At 40.3% G+C, this 17,257-nt stretch overlaps 1 protein-coding gene across 3 annotated transcripts in view; it reads right to left on the bottom strand.

Moving 5' to 3' along the window:
* The window catches only part of LOC148023543 (vacuolar protein-sorting-associated protein 37 homolog 1-like), a 50,245-nt gene extending 33,278 nt beyond the window's left edge, over positions 1 to 16,967 (bottom strand). For all 3 annotated transcript variants that reach the window (XM_087696528.1, XM_087696529.1, XM_087696527.1), the window contains exon 1: positions 16,802 to 16,967. Coding sequence is in view for 1 of the 3 variants with exons in the window: in XM_087696527.1 (XP_087552653.1) it covers positions 16,802 to 16,818 (17 nt within the window). In the remaining 2 variants the exon portion in view is untranslated. The remainder of the gene's footprint in view (positions 1 to 16,801) is intronic.
* Between the last annotated feature and the right edge of the window lie 290 nt (positions 16,968 to 17,257).

Raw genomic sequence — 17,257 nt, 5'->3', positions numbered from 1 at the left:
AAATGAATGTTATGTCTAAAAACTGTAAGCATCATCACTGTCATGATCAAGAGTAGAAACCGCCCCCTCTCAAACTGGAAGGGAAAGAAAGAGAGAAGCACCCTCTCCCTATTAAGCTAAAGAAGTAGGGAAGGGTATACCCAAGCCGATCCTGGGAAGCACGTACTGAAGAACCAGCCGGTTGACCGCTTAGGTCAAAATGCCTACAAAATTATCTGATGAAAGTACAAACTCTAGGCGAATAGTGCCTAGCTCAACCTGCTCTCGGGAAAAGTGAAAGTGAACTCCCATATGCCACGTTCGTGGTGTGATAATCGGATTGCCCACAAAGGCAATGGCTCTAGTTGTGTCGCAGTAGACAATTATGGGAGAGATACAAGGAAAATGAAGTGCCGCCAGTAAACTCCTCAGATAGATGGCCTCAGTGGTGCCATCGAAGAGAGCCCGGTACTCAACCTCGGCCGAGAAAGCTACCACCGTCTCTTGCTTACGGCTAGACCAAGAAATGGGAGCCGTGCCCAAGGTAAAGAGGTAGCCGCCATGGAAACCCCAGGTGTCAAGATCTCCTGCCCAATCAGAATCAGTGTACCCCTACAAACATAAACCAAAACCATATGTCAGGCCATAAGCTACACTCTACGACTCCATTTTAAGAGGGGGAGTTAGTAGAGGTGAACTGGCAAGAGATGCCATACTTCTATAGAAACTCGGAAAACTCGTGAAAGATAAACTCACCACTGGTATCACTCCTCATGCAACCGACACGACGACCAGTCTAGTTATGAACCAGCAACATCCAAGAAGAAAAGTATATGAAAGCATCCGACTTATGCTTCAGGAAGTACATCCACATGTATCTAGAATGATCATCCACAATTAAAAAGAAATACAACGCACCGTTCAAGGCGGCAGTGGATATTGGCCCACAAAGATTAACATGAATCAATCTAAGAGGCGCCTCAGTTCTATATGAGCTCTACTGAGGAAATGGGGTACGGTGCTGCTTCCCGAGCTAACAAGCTTTATAGACATCTTGAGCTAGCTTCAAGCATGAAAGGCCCTCAACCAACTCACGACGTAACAACTCATAAAGTGAGTCATAACCAAGATGCCCTAAGCGAAAATGCCAAAGACTCTCATTGTTCGTAGACTGTCAGCTCGGTCTGAAAGTGAGTCACGTAGTATAGGCCATTCGGCTGTCACCGCGAGCAATCACTAAACCACTTTGAGAGTCAAGCATCTCGACTGTGGTCGCTGTAAAGAAAACCGCTCGCCCCAACCGGCAAAGCTGCTAAATAGATAACAAGTTCACCCCAAGCTGAGGGACATGATATACATTGTCCAGCGTAGCTAGATCCGGACCCTTGTCAGTGGCAAAACTGACGCAACCTTGAGCTTGAATCTTGACCGAGAAGTTGTTTCCTACATGGACCCTTACGGCTGCAGGGGCTTGGAAACGGAAAATGTCTGGTATAGAAGTCATATGATGTATAGCTCCACTGTCCACAATCCAAACAGGAGCTGAAGTGTTTGGCTGTAACGAGTGGGCCTCTACAGTAACCTCATCAGGAGGCAACTCACAGATGTGGACGAGACTCGCATATAATGTCTCTATGGAAACTATCTGGGCCTCTGCAGACCAGTCAGACAAGCCCTTTGGAGTTGAGAACGTTGTCGACTGAGATGGCTGAGCAGTGGCAGTATGAGTCTGACCTTTAAACTGCCCCTTGCCATCACCCTACCTCCCCTGCTGGGGGTTGCTCGACTGAGACAGTTTTGAGACTTAGATTTTGGTGCTGTGCCTCTTGCCTTTGATCGACACTTGTCGTCAAAATGACCAGCCTTTTGACAATGTTGACAATACTTATTCTTTTTAGGGATATTCTGCCACCCAGGTTTGAGGGATTGGGATGTTCCTTGTGAGTCTCCTGATTGATTTTGCTTTTGAGTTTCATTTTGATTTTGAGTGGAGGTTTAGTTTTGTTTGCCCTTCCCTTGTTGCCTTTTTTGAGAATGAGCAATAAGAGCCCTCTCTGAAGAGGAATTCGTATGAAATGGATTGAACAACTATGCGTAACGCAACAGCTGACACTCAAATTCATAGAATGTAGGCATGGTAGGTTTTGAAACTGTCTTCCACAAAATTGAAGTATTTCATGTGGAGTTTATTTAGGAACAATCTGATCTGATCGTCAGAGGACTTAGAAGTCCCCGTAGTGGAGAATTCAGCAAGGAGACGTCAATACACAGCCAACTTGACTTTCAAGTCATCCCCGTCAATGATTTTTAAAAGTTGAAGCTCATGGTCAAGATTAATACGACGGGTCCTATCCCGAGCCGCATAGTGGTCAGTCAAGTGTGCCCATCGCTCTGACACTAAGTCAAAATATTGAAGCTGAGAATGAAACTCAAGCAATAAGCCCTGTATCAGCTCGACAATAGCGGAGGCATTCCTAGCCTTCCATGAGCGGACAACCTCATATGGAACAAGTGCGGGATCGGGTTGGGGTTCCAACCCCTGCACAAGATCCCATAGGTTCTAGGAGTCAAGGACATGTCTCATCAAGTTCGACCAAGTAGTAAAGTTTGACCCGTTAAAACGAGTCTTGTCATTAAATGCATGCTTGGCAGAAGATGAACTAAAACCATGAGGTGTCAAGTAGGTAGAGTAAGATAGATGTGGGGGATAAGATTGTGGAGGGTAAGATGGTGGAGGTGGATGTGGATGTGTCTGATAAGAAGAAAGAGGAAGCAAAGATGGGTAGGCAGAAGTAGACTATGAGTGACCAATGAGTACTGACTGAGGCGGAGGCACTGGAACATGAATGTTTTCATAAGGTGCCCGTGTAGGTGGAGGCACAGGGACACAGAAGCCTTGTCCAAAGTGAGGCTAGGGCACAATAGTATGACCAGAAGGTCCACTAGATAAAACCATGGAGGCAAACTATGGAGTTAACTAATTCACACTTGGGAGAGACTGGGGGGGATACCCAAGCTGCAATGATCCTGAAAGTGTGTGTGAAATAGGTGGAACACCACTAGGCAGAGATAAGGATGAGGTCCTAACGAATGCACCTCGGTTTACATAACCCCCCGGTGTGATGTGCAGTGCGACATAAGGTGTCTGAAATGAAAAAGTGAATGGTGTGAATGAAAGTGGAGAAGCAACGAATGAATGTGGTGGGATGGGTGGGTTTTGAAAATGAGGTGTAAGAGATGCAGATGCATTTTGTTCATTTTTATTATTTAATGATTGGAAATGAAAATGTAAAGATGATGATGCATCATACAATGAAGAAAAATGAACACCAAATTCATTCTGATTTTGTGAAGTAGACGGAAAAGAAGTAAGGGTAGAAAAGGAGGTACTTGGCTTTTTCTTATAGTCTCCACAACGTGTGTTAACATACAGGAAATGGTCCTCAAGAGGACCTTTTCTGTAGTCAACAGACTGGACTCTTTCTTCCACATGATCTCTACCATAATATTGCAAAGCAGAAGAGGTAAAAGAAGAAGGAACAAAAGACGAATCTAAAGTGCCTTGCACTGGAGTGGACGGAAGAGGATGAAAGAAAGGAACATACTCAGAGTCTTGTTCTCCAAGAGGGGGGCCCATCCTTGATGGAGGTCTCGACGGCCCTGCAACATCATCAGATTTACGTGCAACATCTGAAGAGAGAAATTCATGCATACCTTCATTCAGAAGCTTTTCTTGAAGGGCAATCCTTCGATCGAGCTCCTCAATCTTATTTCATCTATAAGCTATGATCAGTTTATATTCTTCAGAGGTCAACTTGCCTAGCTTTTCTTCCATGTAATCAGAAGTGTCTTCCACCATGTCCGAACTTTGTGGAGCAAGTTGATCGGCCCACTCTCACTCGGTTCTCGGCATAGTTGGTTTTGAAGATTGAATCGGCATTGTGTTTGAAGTCATTTGAACCTACTGTAGTTCTTGCTTCTTGTGTAGCTTTCAAATGAAAGGCCTAGGTTTCTCAGAGAGTACTAGGCTCTGATACCATGTAAAGAAATGCCCTAACATAGAAACATAAACGGAAACCCTACGACAAAGCACAGACTAATAAAAGAACACAGTTAGGATTAGGGTAACTCAGAGACAATGAACACAGTAAATAAATGAAGTGATATAACTATTGAATAATACGATGCTCATACAGCAAACACACTATGCAGTAAATGAATACTGAACCTTGAACTCCTGTATCTCAAGGATCAAGGCAGGGATAATGAGCTGGAGAGTGTGTCGTACTCCGAACGGATCCCGAATCGCAGCAAGGCAGCCTTCGAATGTCGAACACCAGCAAATGCAACAGTGAAAAGCTGGATCTCATACAGACAGCAGTGAGGAGAGAGAGAGACTAAAAACGCAAGCAGGATAGCCTGCAAGAGAGAGAAAGACTAAAAACGTTAGTAGCAGGTAAGAGAAAGACTAAAAACGCAAGCAAGACAGCCTGAGGAGAGAGATATACTAAAAACGTAGGTAGAACAGCCTGCAGGAGAGAGAAAGACTAAAATCGCAAGCAGCAGGACTGTGATGATGTGGCAAGTTGTACGGCAACAAGTCTACACAGAAACAGTAGTCGCCTGGCTAGAATCAGCTCCAAACTACGTGAAGAGGGCTGGAAATTAGGCGCCAACTGATGGAGACAGCAATGGACAGCTTCAGCTAAGATGTTCTCCATGAACGGGGTGTGGGCAGCAAGCTGAAACACCTGAAATCTGCAAAAACGAGATTATAGAAGAGTGGAGGGCTGCCTACCTGTTTATAGAAAATTAGGGTTCTAGATCCTCTCCCACTTAACTCTCTCGATCTGCTCCCCATTTTAGGGTTTTGGCTAAAATAAACTTAAAATAAGTATGTTTTGGGACTGTTTAAGTAGCTAAGTGCATTTTTTAGCATAACAAGGCTAAGTCCACAAATGTTGCTCATCGAAACAAGATGATAGCCCAAGTCTAGAACATAAAGAACCTTCAAAGTGTGAGCACCACTATGCTCATCTGGAATCAACTACATATCACCTTACCTTGTATAGTGAGCAAACGGCTATCACCAATCAGAATATTCCCATGCATCAAACGCATGTGGATGATGCCATTTGGAGGAGTCATGTTGCGAAAAGCACCACTATCCACAATCCACTCTTGACCATTGCCCATCAATGCTACATCAAATGGATCCTGTGAAAAAGGCTCAATAACCTTCAAATGTAAAAACACTACTGATAAAGGAGCAGCCATTGCTCCTAAGTTTGTTGTAGTCTTCTTCTTCTCCTTCTTAGTGTCCCCCTTATCCTTCTCAAGACAATCTTTCTTCCAATGAAATCTCTTTCCACAGATGTGCCAAGTGGACACTGGTCCTTTTTATTCTGGTCTTCCTTCTTCTGCTTTTACTTCCCCTTCTTTTGGGAAGCCTGACCTATAAAGCCTCAAATTTCTAGGAATTTGTATCCTTCAATTATTCCTCTTGGTCCAAGACCATAGGAATCAGCTCTTCCATTTAAGGGTCTCCATCCACCCTGAAGCAATCATGGCAAAATAGAATGCACTAAATCTAGGAGGCAACTACGACAACAAAGGAGTCGCCATATCCTTGGAGATAATCACCTTGCTTGCATTCTAAACTTGCATCTGTAGTTGTCGAAGCTTGTTCATATGCTCCCCCATGGAAGTAGACTTGGTTGGATTCAAAGTGTGCATCTACACCTCCAAAGAGACCCTCTTCATGATAATCATCCTATTATAGAGCTGATCCAGTTCGAGCCATATCTCCCGAGCATTGGTAAGATACCTAATATGGGCTATCACGGCTAGAGTACAGGAAAGAAATAAGAAAGAACGGATGCAAGCATTTAACTTGTCCCAATGTGCATGTACATTCACCAACTCCACTTTCTTCAAAGAAGAAAGTTTGGAAAGATCCTAGGTCGATGGACGATCAATGGTCTCCATTACGAGCTCTGCCAAATCATAAGACCCCAAGATGGCAAGCATCATCACCCACCAAATGTAGCCCCATCTAGCTTTTGATTCTGTGGAAGAGCAGGTAACACCAAGACCTTTTGGTCCATAATCGCATGGAACTCCACATTGATTTCTGGCAACATGGCTCCTGAATATCCTGCACCAAACAAAGGGTAGCCCCCTCTAACTCCGAAAAGGTGGCCTGCTAGGGCTTCCACCGCTCCTCCTTCACATGCCTTAACCAAATATACACATCAGGCTGCCAGAGTATCACCAGCCAGAGTACAAGAAACTCAAGCAATTGTGACCAGTGGGCTATATTGGCAGAAAATAATATAAGAAAATGACAAGGTCGGCCAGCTAAATCTGGCCAACTGCTGCCAAATATGGCCAATTGCACACAAATTAATAAAATAATGCAGGGAATGCAGCAAACAGCTGCATGCCATGTGGCAATGATTGTCCACCCTATCTAACCTGCTTGAAACCCTACCCAACATGCTGGCAATTGCAAAACTGCTGCCTCAACCTGCTCTAGAACAAAATATTAGTGCATAAACTGCCCTAAACTTCCCTGTACGTGCCTGTCCCTGTCTTGGGGATGACCATATCTCTAACACAACCATCCCCAATTGCACCTCTGTGGCAAAAGCATAAGTATTCTACTAGTTAAGCATATGGCATCATATAGTTAAACAATACTTGTAGCTATTGCTTATAACCAACTCCATGACAAACACAAATACTGAAATTTTCTAGCAATACCAAGTTATAATTTATATCAACTAAGCATAAACAATGCATGTCCAAAAAGTTGCATCTCATTATACTCGTGCAGCATACATCAGCTGAAAACTACTGATAACCAATGCAAATGTATGGTCTCAAAGCCATGGTAAAAACTATACCCATCTGCATACCAACCATAATGACTAACACAGTAAATGGTGACCTCATAGGAGACATTGTCAACAAATAGTACCTTGGATACAAACTGAGTACATCAGAGATCCACTACATACATGAGCTGTCCATCAGTAGAGGAGTGGAAGTGTTACCTCCCCCTTGAGTATCAGGCACTACTCTGGACCTCCTACTCTATTTAACATGAAGGAGTCCGATCTAAGATCGGCTAAAGCTGAAATGCGTCAAGGTAAAGTTGCAACAATCAAGGGTGAATTGCCAAGTCACCCATTTCCATCCATTTTCTATCCCTTGGTGAATAATTCCGAAACTTTTACAAGCAGTATCTAGAAACTTTAGCTCTTACCTTTTTTTTTCTTATGTGCCAACATCTACTCCAGTACCAAAATCTCACCCAGCTCCTCAATCTTTGGCCGAATTTCAATAGATATATCCTTTGAAAAAACCCTAACGACTCACATAAAAGGCATTGTGTATCCTCCATTGTGAAGGCAATTCCGACCTATATGTCACATCACTTAACTTTTCCAACACGGAGCCCATAATAACACACATTCATCTTAAAATGCAAATGCTCTTTGCCTTTCATCTTTATCAACCTTGCCTTTTCAAAACCAAGAAATTCCCAATCGGTCTTAACAAACTCTAATGCACGCCTATAGCAATTACCTACTCTCTTTTGCTTTTCTTGAAACCTTTGGAGTGCCTGCTTATCCTTTTGATAAGCTACATCCACGCTCTCAATATACTTACCAACTTCAAAGATCTTATCCTTTGTATGCAAAATTGGTGGAACTTTCTTTCCATCCTCCACAATCTTAAAAGGTGCCTTATCAATGGAACTATGTATCATATTATTGTATGTAAACTCAATTAACAGTAGAAACACTCACAAGGACATGACTTTTTTATGCTTTGCTTAGCATTTGATAAAGTTACTAATCAAATGTGCAAATGTGAGGTGCGCGTGTCATACAAGTAAATTAAATCACAATTAGTGGGTGTCAAAGGCAAAAGTTATAACAAGCTACATTTAATAGACATCAGGTAGTACCCAGTGTCAAAAATTGGCCTAAATCACTTTATGAGCCATAAGTGTTAATGGTAACACTAGAGACTTGGTATTAATTAATTAATTAATGCCAATCCAAGGGCTAATGAGTACTTAGGAATACTTGGTGATAAATTGGCCTAGCCAATTTAATTGTTGGCTAGTCAAATCAAATTTTTGTGCAAGAAATCATTATTAAATTAATTTTCAAAATCAATATTTTGAAAATTAATTTGATAATGCAAGAAATGGTGAAAAATGGATTAGGAAGACTGCCACTTGGCAAAACTTGCCCATACAAGTGAGAAAAGACTAGTGGAAGGCTGGGAGAGGGGAGAAAGAGTCATTCTACAGTAATGGAGAAGCTAAGAGGAGGCTGTGTGATCAAGCTACCAACTATGGGAGATCATTGGCAGCCACCAAGAGACACTTGCAGCTAGGTGACTACATCCCAAGTCCTTGTAGGAGCAAGCGACAGCATATTTTGAGTGCTTGGCAGTTGATAGCAACTCACTGGTTGTCAAGACAGCACAACTGTTGATCTTCATTTCCTCACAATAAAAGTCAAAATTTTCTCTTTTCAGCACTCTCTCTCATCCTTCCACCATTTATCATCTTTCCTCAACAAATTCCAACCATTTGAGGCATAGATTTTGAAGAATCTTGCTATTAACCCTAATTTACAGCAGGGATTAGGGTTTGACAACCACCTCAAGAAGTGTGCCTAGATTTGCAAGCCTAGGACTTGAACTTTCAAGTAAAATTGACGAATTCAAGAGATTCAAGAGAAGGCCAGCCAAGCAACACTAAATTTGGGGCTAAATCCACCACAATAAAGGCTAATTTCCTAAGCAAACCAATGGGCAAATTGGTTTAAAGTTTTGCTGGTCATTTGTGACAACAAGAGGCATTTGGATTTGAAAAAGACATCAAAAAATCTTAGTGTGATCCCTCCATTTGCAATTCAAGTTAAAGAAATGCCGCAAAGGGTGCCATGTTTTCGGGCCAATTGAGTGTTAAATGTCCAAAATTAAGTGGTAACATTTGCATTTTAGTTTATATGAATTCATTTGCTTGCTACGATTAAGAGTTAAATCAAGCTATTACCACCCTTTTCCCAAAGGAAGACTAGTTTCACTCCAACTTATGATTTGATAGATAGCTAATAACACGTCAAGAGATCCAATATTGTGGAGTTAGCTCCCTCTAATTACCCATCACTTTGTAAATGAAAGGACACCGAAAATTTTGACACGATATCCATATTTCCAAACAGCCCTTTCCCAAATAAAATGGCCATACGAGTATATCACTTACATTGGATTCTGACAATGCCACGATACTTAAAGATTTGCTGCATAAAAATCTATAACATATGATCAGCCTTGATCTTCTTGCGAACAGATATAGAATGAGCATGTTTGTTGAACCTGCATATGAATCTATGATAGTCCATATCCCATCATTCATGGTAGGTGTATATAGAAGATCAAAAAAGAAATTTGCTGCAATACTCTACCAAGATCTATCCAGAATAGGCAAGGGTACAAACAATCTTACAACTTTTGCCTTTTATACTTGACCTTCTTTGAATGAAATCCTCTATATCATGTCACAAAGCTGGCCAATAAAAGAAATGCTTCCCTATCTTGATTGTTGCATCAAATCCCTCTATGCCTTGCATATGGAGAAGCATGGCATTCAATCATCACCTTTGGTCTCAACTGCTTTGTGACACACAATCATCCATGTATCATACGAAAGCTGTTACAAAGTGCATAATGCTCGTGTCTCTAGCCATTGCAAAGCTAATCATTGTAACCATTGAAATTTGGGGCTTCCCTGACAGTACATCAGCCACCACATTTTTCTTACCATCTATATGCACAATCTAAAAGTGAAACATGGATCTGCCTCTAAAGCCCCCTTTGAATTCTTCTCTGATACAAAGCTGGCCGATAAAAGAAATGCTTCCCTATCTTGATTGTTGCATCAAATCCCTCTATGCCTTGCATATGGAGAAGCATGGCATTCAATCATCACCTTTGGTCTCAACTGCTTTGTGACACACAATCATCCATGTATCATACGAAAGCTGTTACAAAGTGCATAATGCTCGTGTCTCTAGCCATTGCAAAGCTAATCATTGTAACCATTGAAATTTGGGGCTTCCCTGACAGTATATCAGCCACCACATTTTTCTTACCATCTATATGCACAATCTAAAAGTGAAACATGGATCCGCCTCTAAAGCCCCCTTTCAATTCTTCTCTGATGGAGATAGAGAATCTAAAGACTCATGAATCACGGCCTTCAAAGCATCTAATGATGAAGAAAGGACCATCACAATTGTTGAAGAAGGTATCTAAGGTTGCAATGAAACAAAGGCCAAACAACACCCACAGGTGGCCTTCCAAAACTTAGTAGAAGAAGGATGGAAGGGAAATGTACTATAAATAATCTCCTTTGATGTTCTCATTAAAATCAATGTCTTTAAAACCATATAAGGAAGAAGTGGAAATGTGTAGCTCCTATGGAACCATGGATGGGCAATAACACTTTGTCTCTTGGTGGAGCAAAGTGCGGAGCCAAAGGAGTCAAACAGCCTCTATCTCTTGGCGGAGCAAATTGTCGAAAAGACAGTATTCAACAACCTTTGTCTCTCGATGGAATGTACTATGGAGCCATGGACCATGGAAGCCACTAGACTCGAAAGTAGGTGAGAAAACATCTGTAAATCATTATGATAGTCTCCACAAGGGCTTATTGCCTTGTGAGATCTTCGAGCCTCCCTCTACTCACAAGGGCTTAGTACACATTGTATACATTTTAGTGCCTTGAGTATAAAGCTTTAATAGCCAGTGCAGATTGATCTCTGTCGCCAGAACAATGAGGTAGCACAACAAGTGTGGGGAGCTAGATGCATATACTTTGGTTGAAACTAGCCTTCCTCCTCGAATAGGATTGTAAATAACCTAATTTAACACTAATTACCGCAAGCATAAAATTCACATAAATTGAAAATGCACGCTTTACTACTTTAATATTGGACATTGGACACCTAGTTGGCCCAAAAACCGGCATCCCTTGCGGTATTTCTTTATCTTATATTCCAAATGCAAGGAGTATAACTAAGATCCTCCGATCTCCTCCACTAATCCAAGTGCCTCTTATTGTCAAAACTAACTAGCAAGCCTCCAAACCAATTTGCCCCTTGGTTTGCTTGGGGATTGGCCTTCATCTTGCTCCTTAAAAGACAAATTTAGCCCCCAATCTAATATTGCTTGAATGGAATCTCGAATCCCCCTGAATTCCTCAACTTTAACTGCTGGAATTCAAGTCCTAAGCCCTCAATTTTAAGCACCCATCCCAAGGCGGCTATTAAAACCCTAATTTATGTTGTAAATTAGGATTTACAATAGAGATTGACTAAAATCTCTTCCTCTCATAGCTCAAACTTCTGCATAATACCAAGATAACTTAAGAGATGGCTGGGGGATGTAAGAGAATGCTGTAGAGAGAGAAATTTTAGAGTTTCACTATGAGAAATGCTAAAAAACCGTTGCTACATTGCTCAAACAGCCATGGAAGTTGTGACCTACAGCTTAGGACCACCAAAAAGATTGCTATCTCTCCTGTATGTTATCACCTATACCAAAAGGACCTTGGGTTGTTGTCACCTGCTCCTAGAAGGCTCCAAATTGATATCATTTGCTATAGGACTGGTCCATGGTGGCTGCAAATCACATCAACAACCTCTCCTTACTCTCTAACAGTCTTCTCTCTCACAATGGCTAAGACAAACTTCCACAAATCCCTAAAAATATTTTTTCCACTTACATAGGCAAGTTTTGCTAAGTGACAGCCTTCTCATTCTATTTTTCAACATTATCCAGCTTATTAAATTTATTTTCAAAACATTAATTCTGAAAATTAATTTAATAATTATTATAGTGCTCAAAAATTTAATTTTACCAACATAGAATAATTAAATTGACTAGGCCAATTTGTTTTCAAAGTGTCCCTGTGTAGTTATTGCCCCTAGACCGGCATTAATTAATTAATTAATGTCTAGTCTCTGATGTTACCACTGACATTAAAGGCCAATAAATTAAACTAGGCCCAAATCTGACATCGAGTACCATCTAGTACCGATCAGGCATAACTTATTACAACTTTTGCTCTTGATACCCACTACATCCTCAGGATCCTTGGCCTATTACCATGAAATAACTACCATGTGCATCACATGTACTAAACAACCTTACAGATTTGATAAATCGTAATCAAATGTTATCGGCAAGATTAAAGCATCTCATTTCAGACCTCCCCCTTGAAAACCCTGCAATCATCCTCGATTACATTGCATTTGTGCCAAAGAAAAAGCATAATGCACTGAAATTTTCATAAGGCATCACAATCACAATATTAGCCATTGTTGACTAACAATGCCACATGCCGCAAACCTTGCTGAAAATTTCCAACCCGTATAAACATTACATAAATCTGAAAAACAATCTAGAACTGTTGCTAGAAACCCATTGGATACATCCATATGTTCTAGCTTCAGAACCATAGTAAAGCATATTCTTAGTATAAAACATGGCTAAAACTATCAATCACATTTACTAACATACTACTGCCCAAAACTGATTAGTAACTAATGCAAAAACAATCCCAAAAGTGACTATAACGGTTCTCAAACTAATCAAAAACCAAGTTAAAACTAATTAGAATTTTGAATTCAAAACTAAGGCAAAATCTCATGCCCAATTGATCATGAACTGATCCCAAACCGATGCAAAAGTATAGTCTCAAAGCCACAATAACAACCGTACTCATTTGCATACATCTCACAGTGACTAGTACACTGCCTAGAGACCCCAAGGCAAACATACTATCAACACAGTACCTTGGATGTATACTGAATACATCTAAGATCCACTACATACGAGTTATCCACAACTGGAGGAGTGGAAGTCCCCCCCCCTCTGAGCATCAAATAATGCTCCGGATCCTTACTCTACTAAACATGACTCGGTCTGAACCAAAGTTGACTCTAATTGAAAGCCATCTAGATAAAGCTACAACAACTGAGGATGATCTACCAAGTCATCCTCTTTCATCCACTTTGTATCTATTAGTGAAACAATGCTAAAGCTTCACCAATAAGCATATGGAAACTTTACCTCTAACTTTACTTGCCTCAAAACCTCCACTAGGTTATAGCCTTTCTTCCCCTTAAGCATTGTGATGCTTTATACTTTCACACTGTTACAATTTCAACTTAACTAATATGCAACATTGCATCCAATTGACTAGCCCTATCTCACATGCTAGTAGCACCAGATACATTAAGAAATAATCTTGTTTGCATACCTTCAACCATTGCAATGTGACTATGCATGGGACTTTGCATGCTACCAACTATACCAATATATATTTTCCCATACATTGCATACATTACTAGCTACATTTTTCTTCATATAAACACTATATGTAGCATTTTCTTAATCAACATTAATACCATGAGTCCCATAAGCATTCAGAGGTACAAATACATTACCATACATGCTACTTTGTGCCCCACACATCAAGCCAATGTTGTCATACATAGGGTTTTGCATATTTTCAATCATACCCGAATACATTGGATCTTGCGCGCCATACATTGGCTGCTGCATACCATAGGGATTTGTGCCATGCATTTCCATATGCGATCCCTATCTAACCGTAGCATGAAAAATCGTGCTACCACCAAAGTATCCTACTATCCCATCATAGCATGCATGCTCAGCTATCCAAAATCCATTGGATAAGCACTTCCATGATGGCCTTGTATTTACATTCCTTGCCCCGAACGTACTAATTGTTTTCCTTCCATAGCATCTTTGGGAGTTTTAAATGAAGGCTTTGGCATTTTCTTCAATGCACCTTGTTGTTCTAAAGATTTAGAAGATAACTTTATTTTTCTTGCCCTTGCTTCTCTCCTTAAAGCGTTTCAAAAGCGCATGAACTGAGGATCATTTGCCAATTACATAAACATTTCAGCTATTGTTCTTAGCTGATCTTTAAACTAATCAACAAATTCCTCTTGCTCTTGCTAATCATTAACTTTTAAAGGCCTAGAAGAACCCACATTTTAATCGAACCAACATTATCAGCTTGCTATCCATGTTGTGTGCCTTCTTTAAGATCAGGCATTGCATTTTCCCCAACACTTTATGAATTTTCAGATCAAGAGCATCATTCCTACTTAATCCAATCTCACTATCTGAAGACATTCTTGCTGTAATACTCAATTGAATACAATTTCAGCACTAGAGCAAAGATTCTGACTTTCAATCAAGAGTCTCATATCCACCAAGTCAAGGGAATTGATTGTATCCCAATGATAGAATCATGAAACCAGCTGAATAAAATTTTAGCACTAGAGCAAAGCTTCTATCCTTCAATCAAGTATCTCACGCCTACTAAGTCACGAGAATTGATGGTATCTCAGTGATGGAACCATGAAACCAGTCTTCCTTTTTAGATAGAGTGCTAAATAACTTAATTTAACACTAACAACAAGCATAAAATTCACATAAACTAAAAATGCACACTTTACTACTTTAACTTTGGACACCTGTTGTACCCAAAACCAACACCCCTTACAGTATTTCTTTATCTTATATTGCAAATGAAAAAAGTACAACTAAGATCCTCTAATCTTCTCCACTAATCCAAGTGCCTCTTACTGTCAAAACTAACCAGCAAGCCTCCAAACCAATTTGTCCCTTGGTTTGCTTGGGAATTGGCCTTCATTCTACTCCTTGAAAAACAAATTTATCTCCAAATCTAATATTGCTTGGCTAGCCTCTTAAATCCCCCTCGAATTCCTCGATTTCAACTGCTAGAATTCAAGTCCTAGGCCCTCAATTTTAAGCATGCATCCCGTGGCAGCTATCGAAACCCTAATTTCTGCTATGTAAATTAGGATTTAAACAGAGATGGACTGAAATCTCTTCCTCTCATGGCTCAAACTGCTAGAAAATGTTGAGATAACTTAAGAGATAGCTAGGGTATGTAAGAGAATGCTGTAGATAGAGAAATTTCAAAGTCTCATCAAGAGAAATGCTGAAAATTTGTTGCTGCCTTGCTCAAACAGCCATGGAAGCTATCATCTACAACTTAGGACTATCGAAAAGACGTGCCCCCTCCTATATGTTGTCGCCTCCACGGGAAGGCCGTAGGTTGCTGTCACCTACTCCTAGAGGACTCCAAATTGCTATCACTTGTTGCAGGACTGGTCCATGTTGGCTTAAATCGCATTGACAACCTCTCCTTGCTCTCTAACAATCTCATTCTCTCTCACAATGGCTGGAATAGTCTTTCACTAGCCCTAAAAACGTTTTTTCCACTTACATGGGCAAATTTTACCAAGTGATAGCCTTCTAATTCTATTTTTCAACAATATCCAACTTATTAAATTCATTTTCAAAATATTAACGCTAAAATTTAATTTAATAATTATTCTAATACTCAAAACTTAATTTTATTAGCGAGTAATTAAATTAGCTACACTAATTTGTCCTCCTAGTATTCCTAAGCAATTATTATCCTATACCAACTAATTAATTAATTAATGCCTAGTGTCTAATATCACCACTGGCATTAGTGGCCAATAAATTAGTCTAGATCCAAATCTAACACCGAGTACCACCTAGTACTTATCAAGTATAACTTATTACAACTTTTGCATGTGGCATCCACTGCATCCTCAAGGTCCTTGGCCTGTTACCATGAAATAATTGCCATGTGCATCACATGTGCTAAATAATCTTGCATATTTGAATAATAACTTAATCAAATATTATTAGTAAGATTACAACATATTAAAATTTCACATGCCCATGACACGAATGGAATAGAGAGCAAAGACCGATAACAACAACAGTCTCCAATGGAATGACTTGTCTTGCCATAGTAGAAGCACCCAATGATCCATGCTTTTGTCTTTGGAGAAGCCATAGCATAGGTGTATCAAACTTGTAAAGGAAGGGTGGAAGGGGGAATAAGATAATGGTATCTCCCAAATAATCTTGCAAAAATAATCTAGAATTCAAAAGCATTGCCAATCCCACAAACTTTATTTTTACTGATAAAGAGATTTTTTAGCTCTCTGAGTACCTCTACTATGATACCATGTTAAGAGACAAAATAGTATGCTCAAATGCCATGTCAGAAATAGTAATGTCTATAGGGAGAAACATAGATTATCTTGTACTTTCACCGCCATTGGCTTCCCTTCCTTCCTTCATATCAGCTAGCCCTCTCTACCCACTTCTCCATATGATGCCATAACTATCATTAATTGCTCTTGAGTAACACCTATTGCTGATTTAAAAAAATTTAGATCTACTTCAAAGTGCCCTAGCAATTTGGCTCTTACACCGGATCTTTTTGAATATGGGAGGGTTCCTAGTACCCACCATATTTATCCAGGCGTCTTTCATCGAGAAGAAGACAAGTAATTTGGGCCTTCTAGAACAGACTTAAAGCCACTTGGAGCTACAAAAGACTATCTAAATATTGAGGCAGCTGCCTGCAGTTAGTAATCCATCCCAGATAAGGAGCACATATTAGCTTTCTCGTTCTGCACATGATTGCAGAAATGGCGGCTCATTTAGCCATTTACGCATGACATGGTCCCGGTCGACGTGTAACTAGCAAAAGGCAGAGCAGGGAGGTCCCAATCGGCCCTAATACAGCTGCATAAATGGCTGCACGGCAGAGTCTGTGACAGCAATTGACCCGCTTCGACTATACAGAAGGAAAAAGCACGCGATCATCAAGTGAACTTACGGGTGAGGTCGATACATTGGCGATGGCAGCAGTCCCTCTGCACTTTTGCGAGGCAAAGAGCAATGTTTTATCGATGGGCGCCTTCCTCGATCAGGGACAAACGGCAGAGAAAACAGAGGACTCACGACAAACACACGAATTAAAATGGCTCTTGTCAGTTTACGATAGGAAAATAGCATGCCTTTCTTAAAATGGCCAAACCGACAAATTAAAATGTCTCTTATCTCTTTAAGATAGGAAAATAACATATTTTCTCTATATGATTTGAAGGTTTATGTCTCTTATCTCTTTAAGATAGGAAAATAACATCTTTTCTATATATATGATTTGAAGGTTTGGCTTGGTTGTCTCGAACCAAAGATTCTTACAACAAAGTTCCATATTTCAGTCCAAACCTAAAAGGATGCCCTCGACTTTTATTGCACTTTCTAATACTCACAATAACTCTATCCAAAT

The sequence above is a fragment of the Lygodium microphyllum genome, chromosome 16 (assembly GCF_053477565.2).
Source record: "Lygodium microphyllum isolate KBCC chromosome 16, Lygodium_microphyllum_v1.1.10, whole genome shotgun sequence".
Lineage (NCBI taxonomy): Eukaryota > Viridiplantae > Streptophyta > Polypodiopsida > Schizaeales > Lygodiaceae > Lygodium > Lygodium microphyllum.
Note: the sequence above shows the minus strand (reverse complement) of the source record. Positions and strands in the feature narration are given on the sequence as shown.